This window comes from Pinus tabuliformis, chromosome J, assembly GCF_031772625.1.
Source record: "Pinus tabuliformis cultivar Carrire ecotype Pingquan chromosome J, CPIR1, whole genome shotgun sequence".
Taxonomy (NCBI): Eukaryota; Viridiplantae; Streptophyta; class Pinopsida; order Pinales; family Pinaceae; genus Pinus; species Pinus tabuliformis.
This window is the reverse complement of record NC_142295.1, coordinates 1,339,674,954-1,339,692,693: the sequence shown is the minus strand read 5'-3', so window position 1 is coordinate 1,339,692,693 and position 17,740 is coordinate 1,339,674,954. Positions and strand designations below refer to the sequence as shown.

Genomic DNA, 17,740 nt, shown 5'->3' with positions numbered 1-17,740 from the left:
AGAACTATATGGAACACCATAGTTTCACCTGGAAATGTAAAGCTTTTCAAAGACCACAAGCATAACCTTTACTGAAAGCAATTTGGATAAAACCAACAAGGAATTATAGAACAAAGCCCCGCGTCAACCTTGGAATCGAAATGGTTATGGTGGAAGACTCTGATGTGCTTATGTATTCAACAAATCATGTGTTAGACAATTTGGCGAGTCTGATTATCAGAAATTGAGGCTGGCTAGATCAATGGTCCATAGCCATCATGGGTTTCCAACTAGTCTGGTGTTTAACGCCTCTTCCAAAACCTGCATTCACGAGCAGTGACCATGTGGCTCCAGGAGATTTCGTGCGGGATACTCTTGAGGATTAATGGCCGTGCATTTTGTAGGGCCCTCACTAATACCAAATTTCAGATCAATTCATCCGTCGATTTGTTATGAACACTGATGCAGAGTTAAATTTTGATCAGGCATGCTAACTCATTTCCACATTATCACTGGCGTCACCTCTGATAGGATCACATCGTTATTCTTACACCAACAGGATCAGAGGCACACATCACAAAACAACTTAACCAAAACAATGAATGGAGGTTATGAATAATATTGATGCTCTAATACCACAATACACAGGGTCGAATAAAATTGACAATAGGAAAAACTTGTGTTATTGAGATGAGAAATGTAAATATTTATACATCCCAAATATCGGTAACAGACAGTTATTTATGGACAACTTATTAACTGAAAATATATATTAATTACATTAATAATGTTCAATGAAAATCCTTAAGGATTAGTTAACATAAATACCATCATACATAGTTACAATTGGTTATGAATCCTGGTACATAGGTTCTAAAGGCAACATAGTTAAGAGATACATAGATAGTATTGGTAGTATTTGTTATAGGAAAATCACTTCAAAATATCGTTTTCATTTCGCACAAGTTTGATCTCATGGGCTTTTAATAAACATTGCATTGTCTAAATATCCATTGCAGAAGCATATGTAAAAGCTATTATAGCATCATGCTATATATAATATAGCCAACATGACTTTTGAAAGATCTTACACATGTGGAGAAAGAAACAACTTATAATTTTTGTGACGATAGTCAAACAACCACAGTAGAAATTACTAGTATATAATAGCGTCATTTGTGTGTTTCAAAAACCACACCTAATAATAATAATAATAAATGAAATGTAACAATTAAAATTAAAAGAGAGTATTAAAACATATAACCACAACTATTAACACCATCTTAATTAATTAGTTAGATTTTTAAAATTAATGAATAGTTAAAAATCTATTACATATTAGTTAAATTAATAACAACATTAAACCTTTGGTTAATTATCAACATTAATCCTTTGGTTAACTGACAACATTAAACCTTTGCTAATTTTTATAGCTATATTTACCTCTAGTTTAACAGCCTATATTAATTCCATTCCCGAAAGCTGTAAACTTTAGCAAAAATGAAAGGGAATAGAAGCTCTCCCTCTTTTCTTTGTTCACACGTAGTAAGAGACCTTACACTATGCATTAAAGGGCACACAAATGTATCTGCAATTTAATTTAAGAAAATGTTTAAGAGATTTTGCAGAAGATGATAGGTAGGTACAAATCCTAAATCTAAGTGAGCATAGTGAGAAAAAAGAAGAGATCAAAGAGTAATCATGAAAAGTTGATAGTTATTATTAGTAGATTCAAGCAAGAGGAGGATGAAATCTTATTTGAATGATCCTTCTTTCTGTATAAGAAGAAAATTTAACACAATCAAAATATTTTAAATATTTTATTCTCAATATTTATTATTTAATTGGAATTTTAATAAAAACATCTTATATATGAACTTTATTTAATAAAATTAATTATGGTTAGATGATTCAAAAAAAATATTATCGTAGGTTATAAAGTTAGAATAAAATAATTATTAATTTAAAATATTAAATTGATAATTAATAATTTAGAATATTTAATTATTAAATGGAGATATTTAGAATTAGAATATTGTTGTAAAAAGATATGACTCTACAAATGTGTCGTATCTTAGGCTCTAATTTAGGAGAATTGTTAGTAAATTGTTTAAATAGCTTTTATTGTAAATGGACACTTGTTATTCTATAAGTGATCCATGATTAGAGGTAGTTAGGACATTGAGCTTATAAATAGCTCATTGCAAGAATGTTTTGTTGTTCGTGTGTAAACTCTTGCAAGATTCTAGATGTAATTTATTTTCTTATTAATAAAATTACATGTCTGAGGACACTTCTGCATTATTGTGGTATCAGGGCTCTAGTAATGCTACAGCTGATGTGAGGAGGAGATTCCAGCTCTGCAGGCACATGGAAAACTCCATTAATTTGGTCAGTTAATATTTGAAATCTAATTTTTTTTTTTTTTTTTTCTGGAAAAGAAATTTAATTATATCATTGATTTTAGACTAATTTGAAATGCATTCATAAGTTTGAGCAATTTAGTGCTTCGCTCGATCCGAAAAAATACCTCTGCATTAATTTGGATACTGTAAAGTACCACTTTTCTTTTCGATTGGAGCCCCCATTTCTCTTGTAGCTATGCTTGAATACCTAGCAGCTGAGGTTTTGAAGGTTTTTGCATTTAACATTGATCCCAATGCTCGAATTGGCAAGGCATGGTACTTGGAAATGGAACGAATGTTCTAGTCAATATTAGTATTGGGGAGCATGCCAAGATCAGAGCAGGCTCTGTAGTGCTCACTATAGTGCCCCCTTATACTACGGCTGTTGGAAATCCAGAACAGACGGTTAATTGGTAGTTCTATGCTGAACTTTTTCCCTTCGCCTGGTTTATAAATTTCTACTCTCAAGCGTTACACAGTAGCTTTACACTGCATCTTGTCATCTGATTCCAACATTGTTTTATTTACATTTTTCTATTTTTACATCCATATTGGAAGAGGCGTCAACTATCTTGCTTGCTGCCAAGGTCAGCTCTGGAAATAGAGGGTTTCTCCACAGGCTTAAATTCTTGCAAAATGCTTGAAATTCTCTTAGGTATTGATCAACACCTTGGCAATGTACAGCTTGGGCTTATCGTCATCCTCGGCCTCTATGGTCAGATGATACGTAGTCCCCACTACCACTAGCTCCTTTTCCGCCACCACTCGACAAAATGATGTATCATCATTCTGCTACTTATTGTGTTCATCAATGGCAAGGCACGCAAGCTCGAGCATCTCTATTGAGACCTGACAATCTTTCACATCGCATAATCCTCCAACAATTGCCATGGTCGTTGCCCCCATGCTCCTATGAATACCAATTGCAATCAAACACAACATAAATATAGCGAAAACAATTTGGGATTTGGAGTTTGAATCTTCCAAAACAGGCGGCTTCATCTTTGGAGAGAGTGCGTGAAGAATAAGGACCAAAGGCCCTATACAGAGTAGAAGAGGTCTAGGATTCGAACCGTTACCTCGCGACCAATGACCTTATTGCATACAACCTCATGTTTAAAAGCATTGGGAAAGTAAAATGCTTTTACTTGAAAAGTTGGTAAAGTAAATTTTTTTTTTAAAATCACTCTTATAAAGTGATTTTCAATTTTGTAATTAAATGGAGAGATAAGGTATATATATTTTTATGTAGTATTGATAGAGACTCCAAATCAAGATTTACATTTCATAGGAGAATGGAATGGAGCTCATTGGGCGCGCTCGTGAAGGCCTAGGTTAACCTAGGGTTTCTACCTGACCTCTGTAGAATACCGTCACGGTCTCTTCAAGGCGCACTGTACAGCGTAGCAATCTACACCCGTCGCTTTCGGAATCTTGACCTGTGGACAGGATGGACGATACTATGGATATGGAAGCGGTTGATTACACTGAGGAGCCTTTCCCGGACAGAGTCATCTTTGACAACCCTAGGTTCTCTCCTGCCCCTCCGGTTGTATCGTCTTCGCCATTTGCTGGCCCGGAATCATCTCACCGACCTCCCATTGTTTCCCTTCCGTGGCACAGCTCTGTCCCTCCCCTCATCGGGTCTCACCCTATCGATTCCCCTAATTTCGAAGTCCCTCCCCTCTCCCCGAGCACCCTTCATATATTATCCTCACAGACCCCTCCCTCGCCCTCTTTTGACCCGCTTTCCTCTTCCTTCTTTACTACACCTTCTGTCAACCCTCCGGTCTCTGCCACGACGCCTACCTCCTGTGTTGGAACCCGACCATCCGGGTGTTTTGAAACCCCTGCAGTCAAGGTTAAACCTACTAAACCTTTTCCTCCGGAAGGTGTACCAAACCCCCCGGTGGACCATCCGTCCACTCCCCGTACCAACAAAAGGAAGTCGAAGTGCATCAAGGCTACCTCAAAGGATATCACCATAAGGTTCGGTGAGACCTCGACAATAGGCGAGTTTGCTATCATGGCAAACACTGTGCTGGTAGGGCATGTCAGGGGCAGAGCATATTCGGCAAAAAGGCTGACTCAATGGGTGAAGGAGATTTGGGGAGGTTTGCTTATCGATCTGTCGGAAGTCCATATATTACCAAGAGGCTAGTTCTCTTTACATTTCTCAAAGGAGAGTTATACGGACCTGGTACTGGCCAGGTACTGGCACATTGAAATGGCCCCGGTACTCCTCAAGAGGTGGAGTCCTCTATTTGACCTAGAACGCGAACAAATTGGAGCTGGACCGATTTGGGTGCGCCTGCCGGGTCTTCCACTACAGTTCTGGGGTGAAGAAGTTTTCATCAGGATTGGTAATGCTCTGGGTACATACCTTGATCATGACCGCACGTTTGTGGAATCAAGAAGCAGGACCCTTGCGCGTATATTGGTTCACTTGGACACTCGCGAAGGGCTGGAGGAAAAGATCACTCTTCAGTGGGGGAGATACATCAGAGTTCAGATACTAGATTATGAGGGGGTCCCGTTCCGCTGCAGGCGATGCCATAAGGTCGGGCATCTCTACAAAGATTTCCCACTCAACAGAAAAGCTGAAGACTCCCCAAAGATCACTCCTGCACCTTCCAGGGCTGCCTCACCAGTCTCCTCGCGCCCCATTCCTACTGGGCAGTCTCCGGTGGCATCCTCACCAGCGGTCGACCCTGGACTCAGGCACTCCTCGCCGCCGATGACCAGGGCTCGCTCGGCAGCTGAAGCTGTTACAGCCTCGGGTACTCCTCTAAACCCTCCTCTCTCTATTATTGATCATATTATTAATGATTCTGGTGCCTCTTTCCAAACATCAATGGCTCATTGTTCAATGACATCCCCCCCCCTCATCGCCACCACTGGTCCCTCCTTGCTCTCACCCTCCTCATCTTCCCCCCCCCATCCATCCTCCGAGGTCTCCCCCCCTCATCCATACTTCCTTCGGTCCAGATCTCATTCCAAAGATCTGTCAGCCCACCAGTCTGGTCTTGGCATCTCTGTGCCGAGTGTCGGCCCCCTGCCTACCAGAGGCAGGAAAACAGATCTCTCAAAGGCTATTAAGAAAGCAGGGGCGGAGGTTGTCTCTGGTCGTTAATCCACCATAGACGGGGTCCTTAGAGCAGGATATACCCCTCGCAGTGTTCCCCCATGAAGTGTTTATCTTATAACTGCAGGGGGCTGGCTAGTGCCTCCAAGAAACTAGCCATGAAGCGACTCATAGAGACTGAACCTATTGATATCATTCTGCTACAAGAAACTCTTTGCTCGGCTGAACAAATCTCTCAATCCTTTCAATCCTTGACCCCGGGTTGGTCCTTCGTAGCCCTCGATGCTGCTGGTCGATCCGGTGGTCTGGCCATTGGAGTTAACCCTCGCTCTATTAAGGTTGAAGCTACTTGGGGGGGCCCCGGTTATCTGGGTCTGGATTTTTTCACCGCTGATCTGGGCATGCATCTCAGGCTAGTGAATGTATATGCCCCGTGTAATCAAAGAGAACAATTTTGGCAGCGTCTCTTACATCTCTCCCTCATGGATGCGGGGCAGACCATAATCGGAGGTGATCTCAACTTTTCATTAGGATTCAGGGAATCATGGGGATCGGTGGCACAAATCGACTCTATCACAGATTATATGACTAATCTTCTAGAGCAGACAAATTTTGTGGATATCCCCATGCATAAACTCCTTCCTACCTGGAGGAACAGGAGGGTGGGCAATGCAACATTGTCTCGCAGACTTGACAGATTCATCATGAAAGATTCGCTCCTTCAACAGTTGCATCATTACAAGCAATGGGTGGGCTCGGGAGGCATATCGGATCACACACCTATATATCTGGAAATCCAGGGGCCATTTAAGAAACCAAAAGCCCCTTTTAAATTCAATCACATTTGGCTGAGGGACCCGTCATATATTAAGATGATCTCTGAATATTGGAATACACATCCCATTGATGGAACAAAATCACTTGCAAAAGGATTCTGCAAAAACCTCTCTGAGATCAAGCACCTCTCCATAAAATGGGCCAAGGATAAGCATGCTCGGGAAACCTCTCAACTCTCTCATATCGAATCAGAGTTGAGTGCACTACTGGATGAACGGGGCCTGGGTTTCATCACAGCTGAGGACAAGGGTCATCTGATAGAATTGGAAAACCAGAAGGCTAAAATCCTAAAGGATCGCGAAGAATCCCAACGATTGAGGAGTAGAGCTATTTGGATACAAGTAGGGGACGATAATTCGAAGTTTTTTCACAGTTATGCCAAAGGTCGAAAGGTGTCCAACACCAATTGGAAACTCCCCACTCCTGAGGGAGACATGGTTGACTCCTTTAATAAGCTTGCCCACCTTGGCATTACTCATTTCAGAAATCTCTTCAAATGCCCCCGTGAAACAAATATTCCCGATATTATCAATATAGCGAGACATTTTCTGAGATTTGTTGATGACGATGATGCTGAAGAGCTTAATGCTCCGGTTACTTCTGGGGAGCTAGAAGGTATTTTAAAATGGTTCAAAAAAGATAAGAGTCCAGGCCCGGATCGATGGACCATTGAATTCTATCTGGCATTTTACGAAATCCTGGGGCAGGATCTTCTGAATGTCGTGGAGGAGAGAAGAACTACGGGATCCATCTACAACGCCATCAACTCAACCTTCATAGCTCTCATCCCAAAATCTGACTCCCCTTCTTCATTTGATGATTATAGACCTATCTCTTTGTGCAACTGTCTATACAAGATCATTTCTAAGACCATTGCAAACCGTCTCAGACCGATTCTCTCTAGACATATGGCCCCTCAACAATTTGCTTTCCTCGAATCCAGACAGATTCATGAAGCCATTGGTTCGGTGCAAGAAGCCATCCATTCTATCTGGTCCAAGCATCTCAAGAGCATCATTCTCAAGATTGACTTATCCAAAGCTTTTGATCGTGTCAGTTGGCTCTATATCAAAATGCTTCTTATTCATCTGGGTTTCCCTCACACATACATCACATGGATTATGGCGTGTATTACATCTCCCTCCTTCAGTATTCTCGTCAATGGCTCGGCCTCACCCTTCTTTCACTCTGAAAGGGGACTGAGGCAAGGATGCCCTCTGTCTCCTCCTCTCTTCCTGATAGTCATGGAAGGTCTTAGTCGGCTCATAGCCTCTGCAAAAAGGAATGGAGATATCGGTGGTCTCCGGATCTCGAATGATTGCTCTCTCACACATCTCCTATTTGTGGACGATATTCTCATTCTGTTGGATGGAAGCATACGGGATACCAGAACTTTTTCCAAGATTCTTCTTCTCTTTTCCTCCGCTACAGGTATGCTCGCAAATAATAATAAATCCACTATTACTTTCACTCGTACATCTGTACAGGAATCACATTTTCCTCATCAAGCTTTTCCCTACAGCATTCACCCCCTGGATAGGGGCCTAAAATATCTGGGGTACTGGCTAAAACCAACTTGCCAAAGAATCACTGATTGGGTTTGGCTGGTTACAAAGTTGGAGAAGAGACTCACTATATGGAGCTTCAGATACTTATCAAGGGCAGGCAGACTGGTGCTTATCAAATCTGTCTTGGAGGCCACTCCGGTCTTCTGGATGGCACTTGCATGGATTCCGCAGAACATCCTAGGGCGGTTAAAACAACTCTGTAACAGATACCTCTGGAATGGCAACCAGGAAAAAAGGTTATTTGCCTGGATAAGCTGGCAAAAGATAGCCCTACCAAGGAAATGGGGCAGATGGGGGCTCAAGGACCTTCCCCTCTTCGCCCAAGCACTTGCTGCAAAAATGGGCTGGTCACTGATGACAAGCCAGAATCTTTGGGCACAAATATCATACCAAAAATACATTTGGCCTCAGAGCTTAATGGACTGGATCAGACTACCATCATGGCAGGTATCGGGATGCTCTTCGGTATGGAAGGCACTGCTACAATCCCTCCCCCTCATACGAGACAATTTGGTTTGGAGAATCAATGATGGAATGATGGGAAGGATTGGACAAGATCCGTGGATAGGAAGTGGAGGCAGACACCTACTTAGTAGAGATCTTATCAGGCACCTTCATGCACGAGGGATCAAGGTTTTTGCACACATCGCCGATCAACAGAACACAGATATCTTCTCACAGGCATGGAAGTCGGCCCTTCAACTTGATCTCCCCCCTCAATGGCATCAGGAGTGGCTAGAATATACCTCAGCATTGACTGAATCGCATATCCGCATCAAACAGGGGCCTGATGAACTAATATGGTGTTTGGCAGATAATGGTACATACACGCCAAAGCCTGGATATTGTTCCCTCATTCAGCATAAAAAACCGGACTTGACATTGCACTGGTGGCGTGATATTTGGAAGCTTACTGCACCCCCTCGTACCAGACTTTTTTTCTGGTGTGTACTTAAGGATATTGTTCCCACAGGAGAGCATCTTACCCATAGAGCGATATATGGACCATCTTGGTGTATTCTGTGCAAAGAGGCATCGGAATCAACTGTACACCCCTTCCTACATTGCACAGCATTCCACACTCTCTGGAAAAACATTTCCACATCTATTGGTTTTTCTGGGTCTTGGACTGGTGACGATATACAAAGTGCATGGGAAGATTAGAATTGTAGACATCCGGGATCAAAATTACTGAACCTTCCCGTAGTGGTCTCTTGGAATATTTGGAAGGACCGGAACAGATATATCTTTGATAACTTGGCTGTGTGTTGGCCTCGAACGGAAGCCGGCATTATTTCCGCATACCTTGAACTACCCGACCCTAATCCTCCTAGGGAGAGGCACATACAACCACCCCCCATCATAGACAAATCTGTACCTTGGGCTTTCTTCGATGGGGCCGCGAATCAAAATGGTTGTGGGGGTGGTTTCGTTCTCCGTATCAATGAACACCACAGTTACAAAGTAAAACTGGGGTTCGTTGTGGGCTCAAACAATTTTGCAGAACTCATGACCCTTCGACACCTATTACATTTCTCTCTGGGACATCAGTGTTTAAATCTTAACATATTTGGGGATTCAAATATTTTTGTAAACTGGTTCAATCATTCTACAATATGTCACATTCACACACTCAACAACATATTGTATGAAACACATACTTTCAAGGCTGCTTTTAACCATATATCTTGTATCCACATATACAGGGAATATAACTGCAGCGCTGATCAATTATCCAAGGAGGCTGCGCTACTTCCCAGAGGAGAATGGTTAATATTGGAGCAGAGAGGGACTGAGGAGTACCGCTACTACCACAGGCCGTATATAGATCAGCGATATCAGAGGGACAATAGTCCCTGATCATAGCAAAGGATTAAATGTTCAAGATCTGAAAATTTTTGTAAATCTTTTTGATAATGGACCCTGCGTAGTCATGTACAGGCGACTATAGCTAGACTGCTAAACTGACAATACAAACAGCTTTTTGCTTAAACAGCCTGATCACCCTGCGTGGTGGTTTTTGATTGACGACACTGATACCGCATATGCTACTACATATACAATATTTAATTTTCTCTATCATAATGAAAATTACGGATTTTTCCAGTGGAAAAATATATTTTTATGTAGTATTTTATTATTATTGGAGTAATAAATATTTTGTAATATTTGTGGAGTACTAAGGTCTTTTGTAATTTTTGGAGTAATAAGGAGATTCCATTTGTAATTTTTTGTTTTGGAGAGATAAGAGTGACATTGTAACTCAAAGTAATATTTTACTTTGAGGGGGGATAAGAGTACATTTTGCAACAAACATTGTAAGGATTGTAAATCAATCAAATTTTGAAAGCTTTCAGGGTAAAATTTTAAGAGAAATTGACTAGAGCCAAGTGCAAAGCTCAGTCAATTTTCTCATCCAACGACTATATGAGGGTCAAGGCCAAGCCCCGATAGATTGTTTTTTGCGTAGTGTGTTGCATGTTGTGTTGCCCATCTTGATATTTTTTCTGATCTTCATTCTTGGTGTGAAGCTTTAACACTACAATGTCAAAGTTGATTAATTTGTTTTCTAATTCCAACAAACTTGAAGGCAAAAAATCTTACAAAACATGGCAATGCCTCATCGAAAGCACTCTCATTTATAATGAAATTTGGCATGATATACGTGATGGTGATATTAAGCCAAATAAACCCACAGATGCAAATGCACTAGCAAAATGGGAAGTTAAGAATGCCGAAGCATTAGCTCTCATTAAATATTCTGTTAACGATGAAATGTATGTCCATATACCAAATGCTATAGATGAATGGTCTGCTTTGCAAATTTTTAAAGACTTCTTTGATACTGAGGCTGAACCAAAGAAATTTGATCTACAATTAAAATTGTTGCAATAGAAATTGACTGAAGGAGGTGATGTCCTTGAATACATCTCTAGACTTAAGAACAATAAGCAGGAAATCATTAATGCTAGTTTTCAAGCAGTAGATGATAGTTTTATGGTCAAAATTTTAATTTGCTGGACTTCCTTATTCCTACACACATTTTTTGGAAACTCTACAATTAACTGGAAAGTTAGAGAAGCTGAAGTTTGATGAGATCTACGAAATGTTGACCCAACATGATAAAACCTTTGGGAAGAAAAAGAAATTTGGTGAAGATTTCTTTTCACAAAGGATAGCACTAGTAAATCATCAACTAACAGTTCTAGAAGCAGAGGCAGAGGGAATTTAAATCATAATCAAGTAGCACATAATGTACAAAGTCATGGTTGAAGCCAAAGCAGAGGAAACAACTTTAACAGTGGCAACAGTTCAGACAGGAGTAGTTTTCAAGGCAGAGGAAATAGTCAAGGAAGAGGTTATTTTCAAGGAAGAGGAAATAATCAAGGTAGAGGAAAACCTCAAAACAGAAGTCAAAGCAGATGTAGAGGACAGTCTCCGGGAAGAGGAAGAGACTTAAGTCAAATTGTGTGTCGAAGATGTAACAATGTTGGATATTATGCTAAAGATTGTCGAACTTCTATTGATAAAATACCCAAGTTTCATCAACGCTCAGCACAATTTGCAAATGCTTAAGATGATGATGGTTCAGAATATGTCTTTACTTCTTCGTCGGCATTACAACTTTCCTCCTATCTTAAAAGTGATTATGAAGATGCTTGGATCTTGGATTCAGGAGCAACTCAGCACATGACTTATCAACGAGACTTCTTTTGGAATTTTCAAGATTGCCAACTTAATTCCATCCTTCTTGTAGATGATACAAAACATACTCCTTATGGAAAAGGTGCAGTTAAAGTTTCTCTCCTTGGTATTGGAGAAAAAATGATTTCAAATGTATGCTATATACCAACCTTTCAAAAGAATTTTTTATCTTTAGTCATGATTCGACAGGAAGGACATCAAGTAATTAAGGAAGATGGCTTAGTTAAGATTAATTCAGTCAAACAGAGCTTGCAAACTATGATGACAGGTTATGAAGATGGAAAATTGTTAAGGATGAAAGGGATAGTTATTCCAAGGAACTCTGACTTTGCAGGGGCAGTGACTACATGAATTTCACCTATAAGATTGTGGCATGTAAGATATGGACATTTAAATTCTGAAAGTCTTTCTCAGTTGCAAAAAACAAGGGATGGTTAATGGACTTCCAACTTTCAAAAAGGAAAATGCAAAATGTGAAGCTTGCATTTATGGAAAACAATGTCAAGAAAGTTTTCCAACAAGTTCATGGCATGTAAACAACCTGTTGCAACTAGTTCACAGTGATGTTTGTGGACCACTACAAACTTCATTAGGTGGTTGAAAATATTTCTTACTATTCATTAATGATTTCAGTAGAATGGCTTGGGTTTATTTCTTGAAGCAAAAGTCAGAAGCATTTGAAAAGTTTAAAATTTTTCGCCAACTTGTTGAAAATGAAGTCAAAGAAAAGATAGGAACACTCAAGACAGATAATGGGGGAGAATTGACTTCAAATGAATTCAAAACTTATTGCAACGATAATGGCATAAGAAGACATCTTACAAATGTTTACACTCCACAGCAAAATGGAGTAGTAGAAAGAATGAATCACACCTTGTTAGGAATGGCAAGATCTATGTTATATTTGAAAAAGTTAACTCCAACATATTGGGCAGAAGTAATCATACAACTGTCTACTTAAGAAACAGATCTCCAACTTCCTCTTTAGATGAAATCACACCTTATGAAGCTTGGTTTGGTTTCAAACCTCCAGTTAAACATCTTAGAGTTTTTGGATCAGTATGTTATGCAATAGTTTGGAAATAAAAAAGAACTAAGCTTGACTCAAGAAGTTTGAAATGCACAATGATTGGATATTCTGTTGAGAAGAAAGGGTACCATATTTTAACTAATGGGAAATTTATTGTGAGCAGGGATGTAATTTTTGATGAAACAGAGAGTAAGAGTGCTGAAGAAATAGAAAGTCTTCTTCAAAAGTTAGAAACTAAAGGGAGTCAAAGAATAGGAAATATGCAAAGTCAACCAAATTCACCAAATTGGTATGAACTTGATTTTCCTTCATCTGAAGATGTTTCATCCAGTCCATCTACTTCAACAACACCATCTGGATCTTCTAGCAGTTCATCCCCATCTCCAAAAAGCAGTAGTTCTTCTGACAATGATTCTCCACCTCCAAAATCTTCAATTGATCGATGAACATCAGTTTACATTAATCTCTTTACAATTATGGTGACTTTTTAGAATCTCAAACAAGTGAGCATCAACTACCAAAATGGGCAATTCAACTTTTGAAAGATGTAAGGCCTAATGAGTAGAATAAAACAAGAACAAGGAAGTCACATGGAAGTGAAGGAAATTTTTCCTTAATAGCAAATGATTTTACTAAACCTTCCACATACAATGAAGTAGTAAAACATAAAGAATGGCAAACTCGTGGCTAAAGGTTTTCCGCAGTAGGAAGGCATTAATTATGAGGAAACGTTTGCTCCTACAGCTAAATGGAGCACCATCTGATTAACACTTGGATTGGCTACTCAGAAAGGATGGAAATTTCATCAAATGGATGTAAAAAGCGCTTTTCTCAATGGGGATTTACAGGAAGAAGTATATATGACACAACCACCAGGTTTTGAAATTAAAGGGCAGGACCATAAATTCTGCAAATTGATCAAGACTTTATATGGGTTAAAACAAGCTCCCCAAGCTTGGTATGCCAAAATGGATTAATACCTTAGGAAAGTTGGTTTTCAACGAAGTGAATCTGATGATCCTTTGTATGTGCAACAACAGGGTAAATATTTTGTGATTCTTGTTATGTATTTAGATGATTTGATCATTACTAAAAACAATGATGATCATATTGCAAAGGTGAAAACATAGTTACATGCAGGTTTTAAGATGACAGATTTGGGATTAATTCACTACTATCTTGGAGCTGAAGTCTTCCAATGTCCACATGCAGAGGTGCTTCAATGATTTGGAATGCAGGATTGCAAGCTTGTTCTAGCCCCCATGGAGAAAACTTGAAACTTTCAAAATTTGAAGGGGGGGATATGGTGGAGAGCACTACTTATAGACAGTTGATTGGCAGCTGGATTTATTTGACAAACACTCACCCTGATCTATCTTATGCAGTCAATATTCTTTCACGTTTTATGTAGGAAGCATGAGATAGCCACTAGAATGCAGCCAAAAGAGTTCTTCGATATATCCAAGGAACAAAAGATTTTGGCCTTGTTTACAAAAAGACTAAAAATTTTGTACTTGGTGGTTTTTCAGATGCTATCTTTGCTGGAAGTATTGATGATCGAGCATCAACATCAGGTTATTTAATGAGCATGGGGTCAACATCAGTGTCTTGGAGTTGTAAGAAACAAGCTACAATTGCCACTTCTTTAGCAGAACGAGAGTAGATTTCAGCATGGGAAGCAGCAAGTGAAATTGTTTGGTTGCACAGAATTTTGCAGGACTAGGGCATTTCTCAGACAGAAGCTATGTCATTATTCATTGATAGCCAGTCAGCCATTAAGCTTGCCAAGAATCCAGTTTTTCATTTAAAGACAAAGCATGTGGATAGTAAGTATCATCATATCAGATCTCTCATTGACAAGGATTTCCTCAAGCCAATTTATTGTCCTTTAGAAAATCAAATATCCGACATTTTCATGAAACCTCTTGGTAGAATAAAATTTACTAAGTTCAAGGATGAACTTGGTATCTGTTGTATGTATCTTTGGATCATGGGGGGAATGTTAGATGATCCAAAAATAAAATATTATCATATGTTATAAAGTTAGAATAAAATAATTATTACTTTAAAATATTAAATTATTAATTATTAATTTATAATATTTAATTATTAAATGTAGACATTTAGAATTAGAATATTGTTGTAAAAAGATATAACTCTACAATGTCGTATCTTAGTCTCTAATTTAGGAGAATTGTTAGTAAGTTGTTTAGATAGCTTTTATTGTAAATGGACACTTGTTATTTTATAACTGATCCATAATTAGAGGTAGTTACGACATTGAGCATATAAATAGCTCATTGCAAGAGTGTTTTGTTGTTGGGGTGTAAACTCTTGCAAAATCCAGATGTAATTTATTTTTTTATTAATAAAATTACGTGTTTAAGGACAATTTTGCATTAATTATATAAAAATAATAATAATTTTTTAAAATGTTAACAATTTTTAATTAATTAATAATTTTTTAAATACCAATAATTTTTTATAATTAATTAATACAGAAAAAATGTAAATAATTTTTTAAATACCAGTAATTTTTTTTTACTTAATTGATACAGGAAAAGTGTAAATATATTTTTTTAGTATTTAAAAATAATATTAATAATAATTAAAACACTATACTAACCACAGCACATAAAAAAATATATCAGTAATAAATTTCTTAGCTTTTGAGATGGAAATAATTCAAGAAATTTCAATTTCCAATTTTAAACTAAATAATTTTATACAAGAGGGAATTTTGATCCTTTCCTGGTGGATGTGCTGGAAAATAGCATAACCGACTGAATGATTCTTAAATTTTTTTAATCTTATAAATCTATCATTCATTAGAAATGCAGAGCGTTGGAAAACATGGAACCGTTTCTGAGTGATAAAAAATTTAAGATCATTTACGCGATACAATCATTTTGTTAAAGTTCTTCAGTACTTGTAAGCAAAACACCGAGTCAAATTCTGTCATGGTTCAGAGCAACTACAAAGTTTTCAAATGGAAAGACAAAACTTTAAAACTGCTTAAGAGTAGTTTTCAACACATTAACTGGTTAAGAGTTTTCAACGGGACAGAACATTTCCTTGTCAGCTAAAATCCCTAAAATCCCCATTCATTGAATATGAAAGAGGTACTTACTTAAATCTAACCAGTGACCTATACTGCCCCTGCATGCTTAAATCTAACCAGTGACATATACTACACCGCATTAATTACCCTATAGCATAGTATATATTGGTTACCTGTATCCACCCTAAGAAAACAGCACTATTCTGGCGCGCATGCTCCTGGTTGCAACTGTGATTTTATCCTCTGAATTTCTTCTTCCTTCTTGAGAGTTTCTAAATCTAAAGGCGACCACGTTTCCATTCGAGCAAGACGAACAGGACGCCCACTGTTGGTCAACCTGCTTTCCATGTCTTAAGAGTTGCTCCTGGCACCCCTTTATTTCTCACATCCGGAAATGAAATATGCCCCTGGTGTCCCTATTTGTCGTTGGAACGAGTTTTCAAAGATATCTCGACAGGACCTTTGAGTGATCGGGTACACAAATCTCACTGGGCAAATACCTCAGATCTGCACATACTTTGAGTAAGCCATTCCATTCGGTGTCCATGAGGAGACTCTCTGGATACTTCCCCCATACAGATTTCAGAAGTGTCAAATGACCATGGGCTCCTGACATTAATGGACACTATAATATGATAAAATACACTTTAAAAACAAAATTCACTATATTCTTCGAAAGTCTGAAGTACCAAATGTGTATTGCGTTTCCATATTGATAGTCTCGATTTCAAATCGAAGGCCCAGCTGGGCAATAGCTGTCACTCTTGTGATCTCTACAGATATAATCTCTCAGTCGTTTTACATCCGAGATCTGCACGGGCTTCAATATGAACTCTTCTGCACCTTCCTCCAGACATCTGCTCACTTCACAGACCCTCGTAAGTACATAATCATGTCAAACGAATTATAATATTGTACTCTTTACATGTATTTAAAAAGAACATGCTGTCTGGAATTGGTTTTTCACCTGCGCTTTCTAGAGCTCTCGTTGTCAGAGGACATTACAACCACAGGAATCTCCTTGAGCTTTGAGGATTCCTATAGATTTGGTAAAGGAAGCCATGTTACCTATTAGCGACTTAAAAATGAATGAATAAAAGCTTCCGTCGCCTAAAAGTTTGAACGATTAAAAGTACCTTTATTCTTTTTAGCAAATCGTGGCCAGACATTCCTGGCATACAGTAGTCAGTGATTATCATATTCACCTGAAGGCCCTGAATCAGAAACGACATGATGTAAGATAGAAAAAACAGATCTATTCCATAATTCTATGATCTATTCCATAATTCCATAATTAATCAACCTACAACTACTTACATTTGCAACGTTCTGGTTGTCTCCTAATCCCAAAAACTCGAGAGCCCTTCTCCCGCTATCCATTGTTGTAACTGCATTTATACACACATACATAGTAAGCTATCGAATCGATAAAATGTCTACTTATATAAAAAAATCCTGAAAATATCGGTCGCGGTCCGAATCCAATATTACCTTTGTAACAGGAGTTCTTCAATAGCTTTTCGATGACTTTTCGATCTATAACGCTGTCATCCACCGCCAGCACATGAATCTGAGAAGTGCTTTCTCCCTCTTCGATTGAATGATCTGAAGTCGAAGACATGCTTTGCGCTGTGTTCGACTCTGAAATCTTACTTCACAACGATGCCCAAACTGACCTTACAACAAACAATATGTTCTGATCCAAGATGTGCCTATAGCCCGCTAACAGTATTGAAACAAAAAAAATCAGAATCTCTTGTCGGCAGGCCGAATTCTTTCATTCATGAGACCATCTGGCAAGTAATAAAAGAATGGAGAACTCACTTAAAACAAGCTGCGGTACCATAATGGTAGAGTAGACTAAAATCCCTAGCGTGTAGTTAGGGTTCTATGACAGCTGAGATTGCAGGTAATTACGGGATGTCTTGCGCGTATATTTCGGTGGACTCACAGCGACGCCATTTTTAAATTCCACAGAACGCTTTGGCACACAAAACCATCCCAGATCTTAGCGCGTTCTAACAGGAATCCTCGTATCTACAAAATCCGAGAAAGATAACCCTAGTTCAG

General features: G+C 38.7%; 3 protein-coding genes across 3 annotated transcripts; 2 read left to right on the top strand and 1 right to left on the bottom strand.

Moving 5' to 3' along the window:
• Positions 1 to 5,627: 5,627 nt before the first annotated feature.
• Positions 5,628 to 7,105, top strand: LOC149232313 (uncharacterized). Its single transcript, XM_089381876.1, has 2 exons — positions 5,628 to 6,921; positions 7,014 to 7,105. Exons 1-2 carry the CDS (start codon positions 5,628 to 5,630, stop codon positions 7,103 to 7,105), a joined length of 1,386 nt encoding a protein of 461 aa, XP_089238002.1.
• A 322-nt stretch (positions 7,106 to 7,427) lies between these two features.
• LOC149232312 (uncharacterized) lies at positions 7,428 to 9,734 on the top strand. The gene is made up of 3 exons (XM_089381875.1): positions 7,428 to 8,921; positions 9,105 to 9,349; positions 9,581 to 9,734. Exons 1-3 carry the CDS (start codon positions 7,428 to 7,430, stop codon positions 9,732 to 9,734), a joined length of 1,893 nt encoding a protein of 630 aa, XP_089238001.1.
• A 5,972-nt stretch (positions 9,735 to 15,706) lies between these two features.
• Positions 15,707 to 17,740, bottom strand: LOC149232311 (two-component response regulator ORR3-like). The gene is made up of 5 exons (XM_089376461.1): positions 17,162 to 17,740; positions 16,988 to 17,058; positions 16,807 to 16,884; positions 16,638 to 16,708; positions 15,707 to 16,527 (listed from the first exon to the last, which is right to left on the bottom strand). The coding sequence occupies exons 1-5, from the start codon at positions 17,289 to 17,291 to the stop codon at positions 16,398 to 16,400; spliced, it is 480 nt and encodes a 159-aa protein (XP_089232587.1). The 5' UTR covers positions 17,292 to 17,740; the 3' UTR covers positions 15,707 to 16,397.

What these genes read in the sequence shown, in the direction of transcription:
- LOC149232313 (XM_089381876.1), top strand. Translation starts at nt 5,628, where the DNA reads ATGAAGCGACTCATAGAGACTGAACCTATTGATATCATTCTGCTACAA. An exon ending in TACTTCTGGGGAGCTAGAAG is followed by an intron (nt 6,922 to 7,013) that starts GTATTTTAAAAT and finishes ATCCTGGGGCAG; the next exon opens with GATCTTCTGAATGTCGTGGA.
- LOC149232312 (XM_089381875.1), top strand. Translation starts at nt 7,428, where the DNA reads ATGGCGTGTATTACATCTCCCTCCTTCAGTATTCTCGTCAATGGCTCG. An exon ending in AAGAGGCATCGGAATCAACT is followed by an intron (nt 8,922 to 9,104) that starts GTACACCCCTTC and finishes AATATTTGGAAG; the next exon opens with GACCGGAACAGATATATCTT. An exon ending in AGTTACAAAGTAAAACTGGG is followed by an intron (nt 9,350 to 9,580) that starts GTTCGTTGTGGG and finishes CCACATATACAG; the next exon opens with GGAATATAACTGCAGCGCTG.
- LOC149232311 (XM_089376461.1), bottom strand. Translation starts at nt 17,291, where the DNA reads ATGTCTTCGACTTCAGATCATTCAATCGAAGAGGGAGAAAGCACTTCT. An exon ending in ATTTGCTAAAAAGAATAAAG is followed by an intron (nt 16,709 to 16,806) that starts GTACTTTTAATC and finishes CCAAATCTATAG; the next exon opens with GAATCCTCAAAGCTCAAGGA. An exon ending in GAGAGCTCTAGAAAGCGCAG is followed by an intron (nt 16,528 to 16,637) that starts GTGAAAAACCAA and finishes TGAAGTGAGCAG; the next exon opens with ATGTCTGGAGGAAGGTGCAG.